Source organism: Palaemon carinicauda, chromosome 21 (genome assembly GCF_036898095.1).
Source record: "Palaemon carinicauda isolate YSFRI2023 chromosome 21, ASM3689809v2, whole genome shotgun sequence".
NCBI classification, from domain to species: domain Eukaryota; kingdom Metazoa; phylum Arthropoda; class Malacostraca; order Decapoda; family Palaemonidae; genus Palaemon; species Palaemon carinicauda.
In genome coordinates this window covers 29,601,691-29,623,163 of record NC_090745.1, presented here as the reverse complement: position 1 = coordinate 29,623,163, position 21,473 = coordinate 29,601,691, and the positions used below count along the sequence as shown (strand labels likewise).

At 51.7% G+C, this 21,473-nt stretch overlaps 1 protein-coding gene across 1 annotated transcript in view; it reads left to right on the top strand.

The window, feature by feature from the left end:
- The window catches only part of LOC137614810 (putative N-acetylated-alpha-linked acidic dipeptidase), a 154,387-nt gene that overhangs the window by 20,773 nt on the left and 112,141 nt on the right, over positions 1-21,473 (top strand). The window contains exons 7-9 of the mRNA XM_068344474.1: positions 6,444-6,619; positions 6,966-7,088; positions 16,673-16,819. Of these exons, the coding sequence (XP_068200575.1) occupies positions 6,444-6,619; positions 6,966-7,088; positions 16,673-16,819 (446 nt within the window). The remainder of the gene's footprint in view (positions 1-6,443; positions 6,620-6,965; positions 7,089-16,672; positions 16,820-21,473) is intronic.

The following is a 21,473-nucleotide window of genomic DNA, read 5'->3' as shown; positions in this document are numbered from 1 at the left end:
CGCGAAGCTGCAGGACAATGCGCGGTAATGTCGCCATCGCCTCATTTCCAGCCCCCCCCCCCGCAAGCGCAGAACAGCGTGCTCGCCGGTAGGGGGAAAGGTTCCAGAAAGGTCCAGAGACATTTCTTCCTTATCTTCTTTACAGGCGAACCCCCCTTTGGAAACTCCTCCCAGGGATCCGTCGATCCCTGTCCCTCCAGAGGGAGTGTCTGACAGTGCAGCCCTGGTTTGGGGCTCTAATCAGAGTGGTAGCACAGGCTTCCAAGCCTGTTCTCTCTGAGTTGGGCCACAAATCCTTGGCTGCATCTACTCCCTGAGGAGGAAAAGAGGAGTTTTGGACGCGGTAACTTCTCCAAGGACGAAGCTGTCTCCTCATAAGTCTGCGAGGCAGGGCCCCTCCCCCCCAGACTTTTTCTCCCTCCCCTTCGGACGAGGACTTCCCGTCCTCAGGGGAGGCACGTGAGGTGAGACGTTCCCCCATTGCACCACTGAAGGAAACCCCACCTCGCGCGGAAAAGTCTTCTCGGGTAGGGGTGGAGAAGAGCCTACCTCCGTCGTTGTTGGAGTCCTGCATCCCTCCCAGGAGGGAGTCGAAGGACTCCAAGACAGTACCGAAGTCCTCATCAAGACTTAGACCAGAGCCAGCCAGTCACTCGGAGAACTTTCGCGAGTCTCCCCAAGAAGAGCCTTTGGGGACAGGAGACTTTGCTGCTAGTCCTTCCTGAGGAGAGCTGCAGGAGTCAGAACATGCATTCTGGCAGATTCTGACTCTTATGAGGACTCTCAATGGGTTTGCGGACCCAGAGATTCCTATTCGAGAGGGCAAAGACTGAGTATTTGGGACTCAGAAACCCTATTAGGCCAAGGCCAGTGCAGCTTTGCCCTGGTCTCAAGGGGTTAAGAGTGCCAGGGACAAGATCGCAGTCCAGCTCTCCGAGCTTGCCTCCTCCAGCCGATCCAGTGCCGGCAACAAGCTTCTCCCACCTCCTCGTGTACAGCAGAGGAGGTACTTCGAGATCGTAGAGGAGCCTTGTTTAGCTCTTCCCCTTCACCAGTCATTGGAAGAGCTTACCAGGGGAGTCCCTCTTGAGAGACTCTCCAGCCGGCAGGTCTCATTCTCAGCAATTGAGATCCTTAGTCAGGAGAAGGTTGCGAAGTGTGCCATGCAGGCCACTTCGTGGCTGGATATCTGGCTAGGGACCTTAGGTATCCTGATACGTTCGGAGGATTTATCTAAAGAACGTACCAGGAAAGCTATGGAGACCTTTTTACTCTCAGGCACTTGCACGATCAAGTTTTTGGCCCACCAAGTCTTGAACTTGTGGGCAAACACCATCCTGAAACGTCGGGATGCGATGTCTGAGAGGTTCCACCAGAAGGTCCCTAGCACCGAGATCAGCAGGCTCAGACATTCTTCCGTTATGGGAACGAACCTGTTTGAGCCTAAGGACTTGGAGCAGGCTGCTGAGAGGTGGAGGAAGTCCCACCAAGACTCCCTCCTAGGAGAAGGACACTCCAAAATCAAACCATTGTTCTCTATTCCTGGGTAGTGCCATAGCCTCTGTACCATGGTCTTACACTGCCTTGGGTTAGAGTTCTCTTGCTTGAGGGTACACTTGGGCACACTTTTCTATCTAGTTTCTCTTCAGCTTGTTCTGTTAAAGTTTTTATATTTTAAATAGGAAATATTTATTTTAATATTGTTACTATTCCTAAAATGTTCTATTTTTCCTTATTTCCTTATTTCCTTTCCTCACTGGGCTATTTTCCCTGTTGGGGCCCCTGGGCTTATAGCATCCTGCTTTTCCAACTAGGGTTTTGTAGCTTAGCATTTAATAATAATAATAATAATAGGGCTTTAACATCCAAGCCCTATAAACCTCCAGCACCCCAGCAGCCACGTCCTACCAAGACCACGAAACCGACAACAGCAGCGAAGACGGTGGTGTCTAAGCCCTTTCCTGTCACGGACAAGAAAGGCAAGAAGTCCTCCAGGGGAGGGAAGAATCCTAGAGGGAGCAGCTGAGGCCACAAATTCTAGGATTGGCAGTCCCCCTGCATGTCCACCAGTGGGGGGATGCCTACAAAGTTGCGCAGACAGGTGGCAGCAACTCAGGGCCGATTCCTGGACGATTTCCGTAATCAGTCAAGGATATCGCGTCCCGTTCACAACATATCTACCTCCCCTGACGACGAATCCAGTGTCATTGAGCTCCCTTGCCATGGGATCAGCAAGGGGGCAGGCCCTTTGGGCAGAGGTCCAGACCATGTTGAAGAAGGGCGCTCTCCAAGAGGTCCTCGACGGGTCTCCAGGCTTCTTCAGTCTTTCTTGTAAAGAAGGCGTCTGGAGGCTGGAGACCAGTCATCGACCTCTCGGCTCTGAAAAAGTTTGTCAAGCAAACTCCGTTCAGCATGGAGACCGTAGACACGGTCAGACTTGCAGTGAGACCGCAAGACTTCATGTGTACACTAGATCTGAAGGATGCGTACTTCCAGATCCCCGTCCATCCGTCTTCAAGGAAGTACTTAAGATTCAGCCTAGACAACAAGGTGTACCAGTTCAAGGAGCTGTGTTTTGGTCTCTCCACAGCACCACAGGTTTTCACCAAAGTGTTCACCCTAATATCGTCATGGGCACACAGGATCGGTATCCGTCTCCTCCATTATCTGGACGACCGGCTGATCCTAGCAGACTCGAAGTTATCCCTTCTTCAACACCGAGACAAACTTCTGGGACTTTGCCAGGATCAGGGGATCATGGTAAATCTCGAGAAGTCCTCTCTGCTTCCCACTCAAAGACTGGTTTACCTAGGCATGATTGTAGACACCAATCTCCACAAAGCCTTCCCATCAGACGACAGGATAGGAAGGCTGAGGAGGGTCGCAAGCCCTTTCCTCAGACGAGAAGAGCTTCCAGCCCAATCGTGGTTACGTCCCTTCGGTCACCTCTCATCCTTGGCTCCTCTAGTTCCCAACGGTCACCTCAGGATGAGATCCCTCCAGTGGCGACAAGTCCCGGTGGAATCAAGGTTGCGATTCCCCGGACGTCATGATCCCTATGGGACCTGCGGAATGGACAGACCTCCAGTGGTGGGTGACAGACGAGAACCTACGAAGAGGAGTGGACCTTCTCGTCCTTCCTCCGGATTTGATGCTGTTTTCGGACACCTCAAAGAAAGGGTGGGGGGCCTACGTTCTGCACCACAGGACCTCAGGCCTGTGGTCAGAATCAGAACAAGTGCCTCCATATAAATCTTCTAGAGATGAAGGCTGTCTTCTTGGCCCTCCAGTAGTTCCAACAATACCTGGCGGGTCACTCTTTGGTGGTGATGAGCGACAACACCACAGTAATGGCTTACATCAACAAGCAAGGAGGTACCTTTTCGAAGCAGCTATCCCATCTTGCAGTAGAGATACCGAGACGAACCGAAATCCACTCTATTCTACTATCGGCACGTTTCATTCCAGGCATGAGGAATGTGCTCGCTGACAATCTGAGCAGAGCGTCTCAGGTACTGTAGTGAGTACCGAGTGGTCTTTGGATCATCTAGTAGCCAACAAAGTCCTGAATTTGTGGGGTTCCCCGACTGTGGATCTGTTCGCGACAGCGCTGAACTTCAAGCTTCCACTGTACTGCTCCCCAGTCCCGGATCCCAAGGCTCTCTGGCAGGATGCCTTCCAACAACGGTGAGACAACATCGACGTGTACGCCTTTCCCCCGTTCTGTCTGATGAGGAGGGTGCTCAACAAGACCAGAATATCGGTCAATCTTTCAATGACCCTCATAGCTCCGCTATGGCATCACACGGAATGGTTTCCGGACCTTCTGCAGCTCCTAACGAACTTCCCAGAGAACTCCCTCCACGACACGATCTACTCAGACAACCACATGCCAACATCTTCCACAAAGCCGTAGCTTCGCTACGACTTCATGCCTGGAGACTATCCAGCATCTCCTCGCTGAGAGAGGATTTTCGCAACAAGTTGCAATTAGGATGTCTGGACATCTGCGAAAATCATCCGCATCTGTCTACCAGGGAAAGTGGAAAGTCTTCAGTGGTTGGTGTCATGGAAGGGGTATCTCTCCTCTCAATGCCACTATTGCAGCAATAGCGGAGTTCCTCGTGTATTTGCGGGAAGAAATGCGCCTTTCAGTCTCGGCGGTGAAAGGCTATCGCTCAGACTCGGAAGAAATGCGCCTTTCAGTCTCGGCGGTGAAAGGCTATCGCTCAGCCTTGAGTCTAGCCTTCAGGCTCAAAGGAATGGACATTTCTTCCTCGCTGGAACTTTCCCTACTCATACGAAGTTATGAACTTACCTGCCCTCAGTCGGAAGTGAGACCTCCTCCATGGAACGTGGTTCGAGTTCTCAGGTCTCTTAAGAGACCTCCCTATGAACCATTACGCCAGGCTTCAGATCGCCACCTAACTTAGAAGACGGTGTTCCTACTGGCTTTGGCTTCGGTCAAGCGAGTCATTGAACTTCATGGTCTCTCATATGACATCGCCCATTTAAGGGGATGTGGGGAAGTAACGTTCAAATTCGTCCCTGAGTTTATTGCTAAGACTCGAAACCCGGGGGTGCCAGACGCTCGGTTCGACTCCTGGATTTCGAGTCTCCGTTCTGTAACAGATGACCCAGACCATCTCCTACTCTGCCCAGTAAGGAGCTTAAGGCTATATCTCAAAAGAACGGCTGCAGTCCATCCCCAGGTGCAAGCATTGTTTGTTAACACTGGTAGGACTAAGAGGAGGGTCACCAAGAACACCATCTCGGCATGGATTCGTAGGGTGATCCATCTGTCCCTGAATCCAGACCCTCCTCCATCACGTCGCCCTTGAGCACATGATGTCAGGGGCGTAGCTATGTCCCTGGCCTTCGAGAGAAATTTCTCGGTGACACAGGTTCTTCAAGCTGGTGTGGAAGCGTCAGACAACCTTCACAGCCCACTACCTGCAAGACGTGACCCACAGGAGGCTCGATACGTTTTCTATCGGCCCTGTGGTGGCTGCAAACAGCTGGTTTAAAACCTCAATTTCCTTAGTGGACAAGTAGCAGAAGGTTGAGGGCATTGTTGCCCGGTCTTAGTCTGCATGAATGAAAAGGTTTGTCTGGCCCTTATTCTTTTCTTCATCTTCCCCTCTCTTGGGGAAAGCAGCATCCTGGGTTCTCTGCACAGCTGACCTCAAACCACTGCAGGTAAACCATGTTTCCTTGTGTTCCTAGTATTAAGATAATACTGTCACGTCCCCATACCGTGACAAGGTGGTATTTGGAGAGTCCTAGCCTAAAGTTTCCATCTAAAGGACTACAGGTTAACTTCCTAGGACGAGTCACACTTTATTATACCTTCACACACAGCTTGCGTAGGCCGCAGTCCTTGTGTAGCAATGTTCTAGCAAGGTGCAGGGACTCCTTATTGCTGAGTGTGAACACACTCAAATATCGAGTTCCCAGGCAAAGCCAAAAGCCAGTACTGGCAGGGACTTTCCACCCTTCCTAATGGGTGAGTCACCCCTATTAAATAGCGTGATTTGTATGTCAGTTACGGAACAAATGACAAATTCGTAGATAATTTGTATTTTTCCTAAGTATACAAACCTTAGCTATTTAATCAAACTTGCCCGCCAGCCCTATCCCCCTTGAATTCCTACCTCCAAGCAAAGTGAGCTCAAGCACAGGTGTGTGTGAGGGGGTGGGGGGTAGCAGGCTACCCTCCCTACACCCTGCTAACTAGCGATGGGGTAGTAATCCCTCGTTAAAATTCTAATAGCTCATCATTTCAGCTACGCCGAAAGTAATAAACCCTATTAAATAGCTAAGGTTTGTATAGTTAGGAAAAATACAAATTATCTACGAATTTGTCATTTATTCCCACTTGGTTAGATGTTAAAAAAGTATTGTTTTAGAAATGCAATTTCTACTATATTGTAGTGATGTAATCTAAAAAAGAAAAAATTATAATCATAGCTAGTTTAGTCATCCCATGTCAGTGCTAGAACTTGAACGTTCATTTACAAATTTTATCTTCAACTATAGCAAATAATAATTGCTTCAGGACTGTTTATTAGATTTTGTTGTGGACTATTATTTCATATACTAGAATAATATATAGCTATAAATTTCCATGCAACTAGCTCTCTACCTTTAATTGTGTAATCTTTATAAACGATCTTTCAACTTTGACCATCATTCAATCTTTTCTCCAATTGGCTGTCGGAGTACAGTGCCACCTTTAATCTTTTATGTAAGTTGATCACAACCATAGCCATAACCAAGTGAATTTCCATATAGCTGTGTAGTTACTGTATTTAGTACCCTTAAGAAATTTAAATTTCTTCTGGACCCATTTGTAAGAGTTATTGGTCTTAATCTTTAATAACAGACTTTTATTACTTTAGGTTTTTCAACTGTATCTATTACTCTACTTCATTTTCCTACAGTCGAATGGGTGGCGAAACTGCCCCTAGTGATTGGCAAGGTGGCTTGAATATCACATATCGCTTAGGGCCAGGGTTTCAGCAGGGAAACCTAAAAGTGAACTTGGATGTAAATAATAAAAATACTCCCACGACAACATACAATGTCATCTCTATTATGAAAGGAAGTATAGAACCAGGTAAATTGTGGCATATTTTAGTCACGTTATTAATGGAAGGCTATATTAATCGGATTTGCTTGCTGAAGTATCCCTTTACTTTTCATGTAGAACAAATGTGCATTTCAAATATCTGTACATTCACACATTTGACTATTTGATAAAGGAAAGCACTCTTTACTTCATTAATGTATACATCTTAGCCATTAATGGCACCAAGATGCCCGGTGAGCTGCCATTCTGAACTGATGGTTTTATGGCAGTAGCATTAATTTTGTAATTGAAAGTTAGTCACTATCTTCATAGCAATGCTGCTCAATTACAGTTCCCAAAATAAGCTTACCATATCAGAGATGGTCTTTTTCAGATCGATATGTAATGCTTGGCAACCACTATGATGCCTGGATTTTTGGTGCTGTCGACCCTCACTCTGGAACAGCCGCCATGTTAGAGCTTTCTCGCCTTCTGATGCAACTTTCAAAAGAAACTGGTAACCAAGTGATCTTGTTTTTTAAATATCTAATTGGTATGATCTCTAATTCTCCAGTATTTTCTTAATTGTATAATTGTTCCGTAACCGGAATACAAACCACGCTATTTACAAAGGGTTACCTTTTAGCGTAGCTGAAATGGCGAGCCATTAGAATTTAACGAGGGTGTATTACCCCCGCGCTAGTTAGCGGGGGGGGGGGGGGGGGGGGGGTAGGGGAGTGGTAGCTAGCTACCCCTCCTCCCCCTCACACACAGGTGAATACTCACTTTCACTTTTGGCTCGGACTGTGACAAACGTCTCTGTCTTGGTCCTCTCTTGGCAGCCATTGTTTGTTTGTTTTGTCTTTACTTAATCGCTTACTTTTCATTTACTCAATATATATGTAAACATGTTTTCATGTTTGCATATATATTTGAGTATAGAAATAAGTAAGTTTCCTTTTCAGATTTGTGTGTGTAGTGTACGATATCTACTGGAGGCCTCGGCAGTTAGGCCACCACGGCGTAATTTTATGGGTGGCGATCGAGTTTGACTTATGTCTTTCTCTCTCTCTCTCTCTCTCTCTCTTGAGGTCGTTCACCCTTTTACTACGTGTTACTACGCCCTTGTAGCCTAGCTTCCTTTCCGTGTGGGGGGTTGCTACGCCGTACGTTTGTCTCAATTAGTTATGAATCTAATTGTAGTTATTTTTTGTTTTTCAGCTTATAGAACGATTCCTTTCGGGGTTTTCGTTCTTTCTTTAGTGTTCATTCATTTTTAAATTACATAATTACATAGTTACATAATTATAATTGTTATAATTCTGTTTTGGTTACAGCTCTCCTTCCGCGAGTGTAAGTGGTTGTGAGGGCACGTGCCTGTTGTGTAATTCTTGTTCCTTTCCCTCGGGATTCCTCTTCGGAGCCTTCCCGGGGGAATGAATGTGTACTAATATTATTTGTTTTATTTTTTTACAGTTACCGATCTAGTTCGTTTCTGTAATATAGCAACGGTGTGAGTTGTCTGGTTGAGTCCTGGGGATTCGGCTGTTGCTGCCTCCCCCCTTGTATTTTCGTCAGGGGCGTGTCTCCTTCTACTGGTAGTACTCCCGTGACGACGGACAGCTCTCCAGTTCATTTTAGAACTCTCAGGAGGCTTGCCTCCTTGGGCGGGTAACTTTCCTTCCGAGGGAAGTTTTTTCCTGTCCAGGCTTGAGTTTTTCCCCTTTTGGGGGGGTTCCTCTCTTGCCTTTTTTTCGTGCGACTATGCTCTTGGTGCTGAGCGGTCGCACCTGCAGTTTCGCTCAAGGGGCTGGGCAACTGCAGGAGCTCCTCTTCGGAGGATTGCTCCTTTTAGTTCACTGGCTGACCAGTCTCTTCCACGAAGTGTTTCTCTTTCGTTCGCTAGAGAGTACACTCATAGAGACTCCTCTTCGGAGGTTTCTTCTGTTGCTGTTGCTGTTGGCCTCCCTCGCCGTAAGGCCCACTGTCCGCCTCGTCGTAAGGGCCTCTCATCTCCCTATAAGGGTGCTTGAGGCGCCTTTTTGGATCTCCATTTGCAGCCTACAACTCCTTTTTCTCGATCTTCCGCCTTGGTGCAGATGGATAGCAGTCTGATCTCGTCTTCCGACGGGCAACGGTCTTCCCGACGGACAGCGGTCTTCCGACGGACATCAGTCTCCCGGCGGACAACGATCCGTTCAGGGCAAAGGGTTCCCCCCACGGGGGTTTTTCCCTTGCGTGTCAGGGTTTCCCTGCGCGCCCTTCTGCTGTGTTCTCTCCTGCTCCTGCTCAGTGTGAGCACACAGGCGCTCTTCTGCTCATCAGCGCTCTCCTGTTCGTCAGCGCTTTCAAGATGATCATCCCTGCGGTTCCTGTTGGTTCCTGTTACGCGCCCTGTGCGCCCACGTTCGCCCTCGCGATCTAGAACTTCGGTTCAGGTCGGGGTCAAGGACTCTTCTTCTTTGCGCAGGCTTCCACGCGTAGCCTTCTGCTCGTCAGCGATCATCAGCTCGCCAGCGATCATCAGCTCGCCAGCGATCATCAGCTCGCCAGCGATCATCAGCTCGCCAGCGATCATCAGCTCGCCAGCGATCATCAGCTCGCCAGCGATCATCAGCTCGCCAGCGATCATCAGCTCGCCAGCGATCATCAGCTCGCCAGCGATCATCAGCTCGCCAGCGATCATCAGCTCGCCAGCGATCATCAGCTCGCCAGCGATCATCAGCTCGCCAGCGATCATCAGCTCGCCAGCGATCATCAGCTCGCCAGCGATCATCAGCTCGCCAGCGATCATCAGCTCGCCAGCGATCATCAGCTCGCCAGCGATCATCAGCTCGCCAGCGATCATCAGCTCGCCAGCGATCATCAGCTCGCCAGCGATCATCAGCTCGCCAGCGATCATCAGCTCGCCAGCGATCATCAGCTCGCCAGCGATCATCAGCTCGCCAGCGATCATCAGCTCGCCAGCGATCATCAGCTCGCCAGCGATCATCAGCTCGCCAGCGATCATCAGCTCGCCAGCGATCATCAGCTCGCCAGCGATCATCAGCTCGCCAGCGATCATCAGCTCGCCAGCGATCATCAGCTCGCCAGCGATCATCAGCTCGCCAGCGATCATCAGCTCGCCAGCGATCTCCGGATGGCCCACGTGTGTTACAGCCGGCACGCCAACGTTCTCCAACACTTCTGAAGGAACATGGTTCGCCAGCTACTAGCTCACCTGCGCATGCTGATCGCCATCGCGCGACCCTCGACTGCGGATGCTGATCGCCATCGCGCGACCCTCGACTGCGGATGCTGATCGCCATCGCGCGACCCTCGACTGCGGATGCTGATCGCCATCGCGCGACCCTCGACTGCGGATGCTGATCGCCATCGCGCGACCCTCGACTGCGGATGCTGATCGCCATCGCGCGACCCTCGACTGCGGATGCTGATCGCCATCGCGCGACCCTCGACTGCGGATGCTGATCGCCATCGCGCGACCCTCGACTGCGGATGCTGATCGCCATCGCGCGACCCTCGACTGCGGATGCTGATCGCCATCGCGCGACCCTCGACTGCGGATGCTGATCGCCATCGCGCGACCCTCGACTGCGGATGCTGATCGCCATCGCGCGACCCTCGACTGCGGATGCTGATCGCCATCGCGCGACCCTCGACTGCGGATGCTGATCGCCATCGCGCGACCCTCGACTGCGGATGCTGATCGCCATCGCGCGACCCTCGACTGCGGATGCTGATCGCCATCGCGCGACCCTCGACTGCGGATGCTGATCGCCATCGCGCGACCCTCGACTGCGGATGCTGATCGCCATCGCGCGACCCTCGACTGCGGATGCTGATCGCCATCGCGCGACCCTCGACTGCGGATGCTGATCGCCATCGCGCGACCCTCGACTGCGGATGCTGATCGCCATCGCGCGACCCTCGACTGCGGATGCTGATCGCCATCGCGCGACCCTCGACTGCGGATGCTGATCGCCATCGCGCGACCCTCGACTGCGGATGCTGATCGCCATCGCGCGACCCTCGACTGCGGATGCTGATCGCCATCGCGCGACCCTCGACTGCGGATGCTGATCGCCATCGCGCGACCCTCGACTGCGGATGCTGATCGCCATCGCGCGACCCTCGACTGCGGATGCTGATCGCCATCGCGCGACCCTCGACTGCGGATGCTGATCGCCATCGCGCGACCCTCGACTGCGGATGCTGATCGCCATCGCGCGACCCTCGACTGCGGATGCTGATCGCCATCGCGCGACCCTCGACTGCGGATGCTGATCGCCATCGCGCGACCCTCGACTGCGGATGCTGATCGCCATCGCGCGACCCTCGACTGCGGATGCTGATCGCCATCGCGCGACCCTCGACTGCGGATGCTGATCGCCATCGCGCGACCCTCGACTGCGGATGCTGATCGCCATCGCGCGACCCTCGACTGCGGATGCTGATCGCCATCGCGCGACCCTCGACTGCGGATGCTGATCGCCATCGCGCGACCGCACACCTGCGGATGCTGATCGCCATCGCGCGACCGCACACCTGCGGATGCTGATCGCCATCGCTCGACCCTGCGCATGCTGATCGCCATCGCGCGATCGCCCACCTGCAAATGCTGATCGCCATCGCGCGACCCTGGCATGCTGATCACCATCGCGCGACCCTGCGCATACTGATCACTGCTCGCGATCGCTCACCTTCGCATACTGCTCGCCAACGCACGATCGCTCACCTGCGCATACTGCTCGACCATCGCGTCGGCATAACACAACGCGCCATCGCCAACCTGCGCGTTAGCGCTCACCAGCTCACCACCGATCGCTTGTTGATCCATAATGCCAGCGGTCCTCCTCGCCCACGCGGCAGCGCGTTTCCTCGCCATCGCGCTAACGCTTGCGTTCGCCGCCTCGGACTCGCTCTCATCCACCTGCCCACCCGCGCGACCGCTCGCCCGCGCGACCGCTCGCCCGCGCGACCGCTCGCCCGCGCGACCGCTCGCCCGCGCGACCGCTCGCCCGCGCGACCGCTCGCCCGCGCGACCGCTCGCCCGCGCGACCGCTCGCCCGCGCGACCGCGCGCGACCGCTCGCCCGCGCGACCGCTCGCCCGCGCGACCGCTCGCCCGCGCGCCCGCGCGCCCGCGCGACCGCTCGCCCGCACGCCCGCACGCCCACGTGCCTGCACATCTACGCTCATGCTCTCCAATGTTCGCCCACGCGCGAACCAACGGTTTTTTCCATCGCGCGGACGGATGGTGTTCCGTCGCGCGAACCTACAGTGTTTCTTCGCACAAATGTTGGCTTATTTCTTGCAGTATCCATTGCTCGTCTATGGGTTATCGCTCGCCGACCACCAGGAATTTCCGTCGCGCGAGCTCCAGGGCAATTGCGACCACGATTCCCAATGGGGTTTTCGCAGCATGACCAGCCTGGCGAGTTCTTCTGGAGCGTATTTCCAGAACACGGCCTCACCCCGTAAACACAGAGCATGGCACTTGCAAGAATAGGAGAAACTTAAGGGAGATCTGAGCAACACTCCTCTATTTCTGAACCTGGGTTAGCCCTTCCCCGTCATTCCCTGGAAGGATTTTTGGCGGGGGGGCTTTCCGTTCGAGATTTCTCCATCGGACAAGGGGTGACTGCTTACCTCTTCCTCTGGGAGCTTACCAGGTTCTTTCCCTCCTCGGTTACGGCCCGAGGTTTGGTTCAAGGAAGCTACAGGAAGATCAAGGGTACTTTCCTCCTCTCGAGCTCAGGCACCTTGGCCTTTCGTCGTTAAGTATCTAACTTGCGGACAAGCTCGATGTTGTACCATCTGGACGCGCTGACTGAGGGCTTCCTTCGGGTGTCTCATCTGTGGAGGTCGACGACCTCAGACACCCTTCCATCCTTGAGAAGAGTTTGTTTGTGCCCAAGGACAGAGACTTAGACAGCTGCTGTGCGGAGTAAATCGACTTCCGGTTTCACTCCTCCAAGGCGCTTTCTTCCAGACTCTGCAGGGCTCCAGCGCCCTTTTCTTTCAACCACGTCGGCCTAAGTTATCGGCTACGACAACTGGGACAAGGTGTTCAATTGCAGTTTCCTCCTGTCAGGAACAGATGGCACGGGAGACTCCCCCGGGGGGGCATAGTCCAAAAAGGAGTTCACGAACTCTAGGATTGCAGGTTTTTCGCTGGGAGGATGCTTAAGGTTACTCATCCGAATGACAGCTTCCCGATGCCCATTCCCACACAATCTCTGTGATTAGCCAAGGATATCGCGCCTGCCGTCTCTGTCAGCGAATTCAGTGTCTTCTGAACCTCTATTCCATAGCGTCAGCAGAGTTGCCCGGTTGGGCAGAATGATCCATACCTTAGGCGAAGGTCTTCCTTAGGATCATCGACGGCTTCACCCCCGGCCCCCTCAGTCGATCCTTTCTTGTAAGGAAGGATCTGAGAAGGGATGTCCATAGTCGACCTCTCAGCCCTGATCAAATTTGTCGAACAAACTTCGGCCAGCGTAGACCAGCAGAATCGATCAGACTGGTAACGAGGCGACAGGATTCCTTAAACCCTGGATCGGAAGGACGGGTACTTTCAGTTTCCATTCCATCCATCTTCCAGGGTGCTCGTCGAATTCAGCCTAGACTGCAAGTATTCCTGCTTATGATGCAGTGTGGCTATCCCGCCGTGGCATAGCAGGTTTGTTTCCCCCAGAGAACTCTCCCTGCCTTCCTCTTGGCCGCTCAGGTGCAGGCTTCCGCCTCCTCTGCTGTTTGGAGGGCTGGTCAACTCCGGTAGGCTCGAGTTTCGACCTTCTTCAGCGCCGGGACAAGCTTCCGGATGCCTACCATGAGTGTGGGCTCATGGTATTTTGCTTGGAGCCTTCTCTTCCTCTGCCTCAACATCTGGAGTATCTGGCCATGATATTGAGTCAACGGCCTTACCACGTTGGAAACCCCGCTTCTCGTCCGTCCAGCGAGGTTAAGCAACGTCGGTACTTGGATGGGTGACCACCTGGGGACGCCAGATTCTGTTACCACATCCTCCGAGCCTTCCTTTCGGTTGACTGTGGCAAGACTGAGGAGAGTCGCAGTACCTGTTCTCAGTCAAGCAGAGCTTTCAGCCCTACCTTGGAACGTTTCCTAGTTCTCCTTTCCTCATTGACCCGTCTATAGTCCGAACGGTCGCCTCAGGATAAGTTCCATGTGGGGCGATCCAAGTTCCGGTGGCTTCAGGCAATGTTTAACCGGACTCCCTGGCCCTATGGGACCAGCGGAACTATTAGACCTGCAATGGGTGTTGACCTATGGAGCCTCTTGATGGTAGTGGATATTCTCGTCCTTTCCCCACATTCTTGATGCGGTTCTCGGACTCGTCAAAGGAAAGGGGGGGGGGGGGATGTTCCGGTCCAGTCCTATGGTCAAGACCTGAAGGATACCTCTCCATCATTCAGGCAGGCTTAGGGGCCTTAGTCTGGCCCCTCTTCAGATCCTACAGCTCCTGCCGAGTCGCCCCGTTGCGCGTCGACTTCATTCTAACCAGCAGGGGACGCATTTTCACACCTTCACATCTTGCAGTAGAGATACCGGGATGATTGAGATTCTCTCAATACCACCATCGGCTCTCTCATTCCAGGCAGGGGAATGTTTCTCTCAGACTATCCGAGCAGAGCCTCGTAGAGAGAGTGTACCTGGGGGTCTTTGACCTTGGGTAACCAGCAAGTGCTGGTCTGGGGGACCTGATCGTGACAGCTTGGAACCTCAAGCTTCCGCTATTCTTCCCCCCAGTCTCAGACCCCGAGACTCTGGCAAGATGCATTCCGGTGATGGTGGGACAACTTCGACGCCTGCGTCTTCCCTCCTTTTTGTCTGTGGACAATGGGTCTCAACAAGACCAGGTTGTCTGTCAACCTTTCAATGGGAGAGCTCCACTGGGACTATGCGCAGAACGGTTTCTGGACCCTCTGCTTCCCCTGACGGAACTCCCGGGAGAGCTTCTCCCACGGCGCAGACTACTCAAGCAACCACACTGCGACATCTCTCCCGAACCGGGGCGTCGCTTCGGCTTCATGCCTGGAGACACTACGCTTCCTCCTCAAGAAGAGACAACCCGCTACAGTCGCGGTACGGAGGTCGCGTCATCTGCGATAGTCATCCACAGGGGTCTCCCAGGCAAAGTGAAGAGTCTAAGGTGGTTGGTGCCGTGGGAGATATACCTCTTCCCTTGAGGCCTCTTCTCCAGCAATAACGGTCTTATTGCCTTTCGGCAGGAGGAAACTCCTTTCCGCTCTCGGCAATGAAGCCTGTCGCTCAGCCTTTCCCTGACCTTCAGGCTTTAAGGAATAACTTTTTTCCTGCCCGCTGGATCTATCCTCGCTCATGCGAAGCTACGATCGTCCCTGCCCTAGTCGGAGGAAGACCTCCAACTTGGAGCATGGCTTGGACTTTTAGTCCTTTAAGAGATCTTCTCAAGACCCTTTTACGACAGGCCTCGGATTGTATTCCGCCTTGGGTCTTCTACTCACTCTGGCCACGGCCAGTGTGTAAGCAATCTTCTTGGTCTCTTACTACTCCCCCCTTTCTAAGGAAGAGGGGAAGGCAACATTCAGGCTCGCTCCTGAGTTGTTGGCTAGACTCGGAATCTGAGGGTCCCGGCCCTTCGGTCCGATTCATTCAAGATTTCGAGTCTCCATTCTGTGTCTGATGTCCCAAGACCTTCTCTTTCTTGCCAGTAAAGGAATCGAGAGGTTAGCGCTGGGAACAGCTGCAGTTTGTCCTCATTTGCAGCCGATTTGGGAGCACAAGGAGGACATGGGGGGAGAGTCACCAGTATACCTCTTCACCCCGGACTCAGGACATTCATCTCGACCTGTCTCCAGACCCTCCCCCGTCACGTCGCCCTACAGCACGATGTTGGATACATCGCAACGTCCTTCGCCTTTGAGTAATACTACTCTGTGACGCAGGTGCTACAAGCTGGAGTCTGGAAGTGTCTAATGACCTTCGCAGCCCGCTTCCTGCAGGGCGTGACCCACGGGAGTCTCGATACGTTTTCTATCGCTCTGTGGTGGCTACACAACAGCTGGTCTAACCTCAGGCTCCTTTTTGGACAGGTAGCAGAAGGTTGAGGGCATTGTTATCAGGTTTTAGTCTGCATGAACGAAAGAAGTATGTCTGGCCCTTACTTCTTTCTTCATCATCCCCTCTACGGGGAAGCAGCATCCTGGTCTCTGCTTAGCTGACCTCGAACCTCTGCAGGTAAACCATGCTTCCTTGTGTTCCGAGTATTGAGTCAATACTGTCGCGTCCCCCATACCCTGACGAGGTGGTATTGGGAACGTCCTAACCCAGAGTTCCTTCTGGAACTCCAGGTCAACTGCCTAGGACGGGTCACACTTCTTCCTTCACACACAAGCTTACGTAGGCCACATGGTTCCTTGCGGAGCAAGGAACTTGTGAGGTGCAGGGACTCCTTTTCTCGAGTGCGACTCACTCGGATTCTGAGTCCCCGAGTAAAGCCAAAGCCAGTATGGCTGGGGACTTTCCACCCCTCCTAAGGGGTAAGTCACCCTTTGTAAATAGCGTGGTTTGTATTCCGGTTACGGAACAAATGACAAATTCGAAGATAATTTGTATTTTTCCTAACCATACAAACCTTAGCTATTTACACATATTTGCCCGCCAGCCCTGTCCCCCAAGACAAGTCCTACCTCTAAGTGAAAGTGAGTATTCACCTGTGTGTGAGGGGGAGGAGGGGTAGCTAGCTACCACTCCCCTACCCCCCCGCTAACTAGCGCGGGGGTAATACACCCTCGTTAAATTCTAATGGCTCGCCATTTCAGCTACGCTAAAAGGTAACCCTTTGTAAATAGCTAAGGTTTGTATGGTTAGGAAAAATACAAATTATCTTCGAATTTGTCATGTTTGCACATGTATATTAGCTAAAGACTGTCTTGAAATTTTGATTTACTATGTTGGAAGCTGAAAAGTTCCACATCATAGGTGGAATGTTTTTAATAGACAACTTAATCCTCTATTGTGGAGTTTCTCTTAAGAATTTCTCATCCCGTAGCCTACATGTGATTTCTCAAGTAATTTTCTTATGACTGTTCAATAGGTTGGCGTCCGAGAAGGTCACTTGTATTCTGCGCTTGGGGGGCAGAAGAGTATGGGCTAGTTGCATCCATGGAGTGGACAGAACAGTTTGGCAAACAACTAGCAGCTCGTACAGTTGCTTATATTAATGTTGATATGGCTATTGAAGGTAAAGTTGCATGAGAAATTAAAATGAGTGGGGGAATCCAAAATAAGTTTTGCAATCTTAATGTTCCATTTACAGAATTTTCATATTTATTTTTTGCATCTATTTGCCTGCTGCTATTTTTGCTAGATTTCCACTTAGTCTTCATTTATAATCTATTAACATGATCATCTTGACATTCCCAGGTTTTTGCCACTTGCATATTCTCATCACTTGTGCAAACCAGTCTAATTTATTTCCTGCTGTCTGAACCCACTTCTTTTCATAAGTCAGTAACTCTTGGATAATCTTGTGTTGACAGCTATTGAAAATAAAGATTACATTTGAAATTAAGGTAGTGATTCTTTGCAGCTATAGGATCTAATTCTCTCCCGAATGAGTGAATCCTGTTCCGTAACTGGAATACAAACCTATGCTATTTATTAGGGATTCGCCGAAGGAACGAGCCATTAAAATTTAGCAAGGGTCGACTACCCATTCCGCTAGTTAGTGGAGGTAGGGGCGTTAGCTTGCTACCTCTCCCTCTCACACACCTGTGATTTAGCTCACTTTGCTTTTGGCTCAGATGGGGAACAGTCGTTGCCATTCTTCATCCTCGCCAAGTTATTTTTGGATTGCCTTTCATGCTTTTTGTTTGTGTTTTCTCTTTATTAGTGTGTGTTTGTGTTTTTTCTTTATTAGTGTGTGTTTGTGTTTTCTCTTTATTAGTGTGTGTTTGTGTGTTCTCTTTATTAGTGTGTGTTTGTGTTTTCTCTTTATTAGTGTGTGTTTGTGTTTTCTCTTTATTAGTGTGTATTTGTGTTGACTTCTGCCGACCATGCGTACCTGCCCTGGATTTGAAGGCGCCCCTGCGATACCTTCATGTCGGCCGTGGACACCGATTGTCACACCCTTTGTCCCGCCTGCAGAGGTCAACGGTGTGATAGCGAAAATAAATGTAGTGAGTGTCGGGAGTGGTCTGCCTCCCAGTGGAAAAGGTTTGGGCACAGGCGGAAGAAGAAGTCAAAGCGGGATATTTCTTCTTCGAAGGTTTCTTTGAAGGGGGGAAAACCCAAAGCTGCTGCTTCTGCCTCCCGACCTTCCTCCGAAGCTCCTGCTCATTCGGCCTCTTCTGAGAGACGGTCGAGTAGTAACATAGGCTCTTTAATTGATGGTCAACCCCGGTCGTCGAGAGATGGTGTTGACTCCCTTAACGAAGCGGCCCCACCTCTCCCCCTGGGTGAGGCTTTGTCTTTCTCTTTTTATTCAGGTGTGGTCGTCCTTGGGCTTCTGGGTCCGTCCTCCAAGGACTCCTTTCTGCAGCTCATCATCCGTGATGCTAGTGTGCAGCCTTCATCAACTTTGGAGGTGGATCCTCTTTCTTGTGTCGATGTAGGGGTGTCCGAGTTGTCTTCTGCTGCTGCTGCCGACCACCCTGCCCCATCAGACTCTTCAGCTGTTGCTGCCGACTGAGTTTCCCCCGTTCCTGTTCATCCTTTGAGGGGGAAGCAAAGTCTTTCGTGTCTCTCCTGCGAGTGTTTCTCCTCGGGGGAGGAGTTCACTCATAGAGATTCCTCTGCAGAGGACTGCTGCTTCCAAAGGTCAGCTTGCTGATCCACCAGCCCCCAGAGGGCGTGAAAGATTTCGCAGACCTCGCCCTCCGCTTTGCCTTGGAGGTGTCCCTTCACCATCAGTGAAAAGGCGCCTCTTCGGCTCTTCAGCCTCGTCTTCGCAGCCTTACCCTGCAGAGGAGCCTACTCTTCCGTTGTCTTCTGGCCCTCGACCTTAGCTCTCTCCTGGACCTTCTCCTGAGGACGCTGCCACTAGTCCTCAGACTTCGCCCTTGGACTCTTCTGTGGATTGTGTGCGATCCCCTTCGGAGGATGTTCGCCCTTCCAAAGGGCACATCCATGCTCCTGACCTTTCATCACGTCGATCATTGCTTTTCGCTGACCTTTTGACTTGCCTTTTCCATTATTGACTGACCTGCCTTCTCCATTATTGACTCCCGTTCCACGCCTGCCTGTGGTGATGTGTTCAAACCTCACTCGCTCCTGCTCTCAAGCTGCCCTACACAGTGTTCTAGACCATCTCCGACGCACCAGTGCCCATCGGTGTACCAGCGCTCGCCAACAACTCGTCAGCGCCCACCAGCATGTCAACGCTCTCCAGCGCATCAGCACTCTCCAATGGACCCGCAATCACCTGATTGCCAACACGTTCGCTCCTTGCCAGTGTTTGCCAGCTCGCCAGCACTCTAACACTCACCAGCACACCAATACTTGCCAACGCACCTGCGCTCCAGCGCTTTGGTGCACTCTTATGCTCTGGTGCGCTCTGCTGCGCTCCAGTGCTCTGGTGCGCTCCAGCGCTCTGGTGCGCTCTGCTGCGCTCCAGCGCTCTGGTGCGCTCTGCTGCGCTCCAGCGCTCTGGTGCGCTCTGCTGCGCTCCAGGGCTCTGGTGCGCTCTGGTGCGCTCTGGTGCGCTCCAGCGCTCTGGTGCGCTCTGCTGCGCTCCAGCGCTCTGCTGCGCTCTTCTGCTCGCCAGTGCTCTCGTGTGCATCAGCATTCCCTGGCTCGCCAGTGTATCCAACATACCAGCGCTTTACTGCGCACCAGTGCTCTCCTGCGCGTAAGCACTCTACAGTGGAACAAGTTTCTCCAACTTCATAGAAATCTTGCCGTCAAAAGGAACAGGAAGGTAGGTATTTTGACAGGTCAGTTTCCCTGTTCCCCTCCCCGCAAAAGCATTACAGTACGACCGCCGAGGAAAGAGGGAAAGGGCTCCACAGAAGGGTTCAAGATACAAAAGATACAATCTTCGAAGGCGGACCCACCCCATCAACCATCGGTTGAGACTCCTCCCAGGGAACCTTTGGTCCCTTTCTCTTCAGAAGGGCTTTCTGACAGTGTCACCATCAGCAAGCAACCATGGTTCGAGCAATTGTGCAAGCCTTCCAGCTTGCTTTTTCATCTTGCTCTTTGGTGAACTTGTAACATCCGACGGCACCAGTAGAACTCCTGGAAGGAGCCTCGGCTACTTCTCCCCTTAAGAAGAAAAGAGGAGTTTTGTATGAGGTATCACCTAGGGTGAAACTGAATCCTGTTAGGCCTTAGAGGCCTGTCCTTCCGGACACTCCCTCTGGACACTCCGGCCTCACCTCTGCTGAGGGAGTCACGCGAGGGACGGATTTCCTCCCTCCCACTTTGAAGGAAGGTTCTCCTCGCAGAAGTCAGGAAGGATAACTCCAACCAGCCTTAGATGCTAGAGTCCTATCTCCTTCCCTGGAAGGAATCAAAGGACTCCAAGACTCTCCCAAAGTCCTCGTCAAGGACCTCTAGGTCTGCAGAAACCACCAGTCACTCTAGGGATGTTCATAACCCCCCCCCACCCCTGAGAGGAGCTCGCTGGAGTGGCAGAAGAAGACCTCCCTGGTAGTCTCACTTCAAAGGGGGAGCAGAAAGAGTCAGAACATGCCTTCTGTCACGTCCTGACTCTTATCAGGGTATTCAATAGGTTTAACGACCCGGTCTTAGATAGTGTCTTTGGCACTCAGAAGCCCTCAGAGACCAGTGCAGCCTTCCCCTGGTCTCTAAATTTAGAGTTTCCGGCCAAAGATTACCCAACAGCTCTCCGATCTCTCCTCCTCTCAACCTTTTGGCTCTACTGCCTAGCTCCTCCCACCTCCTCGTGTCCAGCAGAGGAGATACTTTGAGGTCTTGGATGAGCCTTGTCCAGTTCTTCCACTCCACCACTCTGAAAGAGCTCACCAATGGGGTCTCTCTTGAGAGGCTCTCCAGCAGTCGGGTCTCTTTCTCGGCAGCTGAGATCCTCAACCAGAAAAAGGTCACGAAGTATACAGGTTACTTCGTGACTTGATCTTTGGTTGGGAACCCAGGGAATCCTGGTACGGACCGAGGATTTTTCCAAGCTACGTACCAGGAAAGCTCTGGAAACTTTCCTTCTCTCAGAGGCACCCGCACCATCGAGTTTCTTGCCCATCAAGTCTCGAACTTATGGGTGAACACCATCCTGAAACGTCGAGATGTGGTGTCTTGAGAGATTCCATCAGCAGGTCTGGAATGACAAGATAACTAGGCTCAGGAACTCCACTCTAGAGGGATCCTCAATTTTTGAGCCAAAGACGTTGTAGTGGTTTGCGGACTGTGGCCAAAGGTAGCACCCAAACTGCCTAGTATCCGAATGATGACCACAACCCGACGTTCACTACACAACAAACATACAACGGTGGAATACCCAAACACCTAAGTAACAGTTCAACAGACCGGAGTACTGGGCACCACCCCTTGATTTATACTGGGCAAGGGGACCCAACTAGGATCTTTCTTCCCTCCTAAATTCCCTTTCCTTGGGCTAGCTGGATTAACAGGTAAGATGACCGTTGATTCATTTCTGGGAAATCAGTAGAATATTGTATATAGCTCTATATTCTTTAGGTAAGATGGTTACAAGCTCAAGAAAAAATGTTAGAACATTATGTGAAAGGAAGTATTGTTTGTAATGATAACTGGACACAGTGTGAGAAAATAAATTTTAAATAACTTGACTAAAGAAAATGTGGCTGAGGAAAGGACATCATAGTGAGAGGTTCTGAAATGAAATGCTGTATTCATCTAAACAAGCAAAAAAAAGGGATTTTGACGAAGGAAAAATCTAT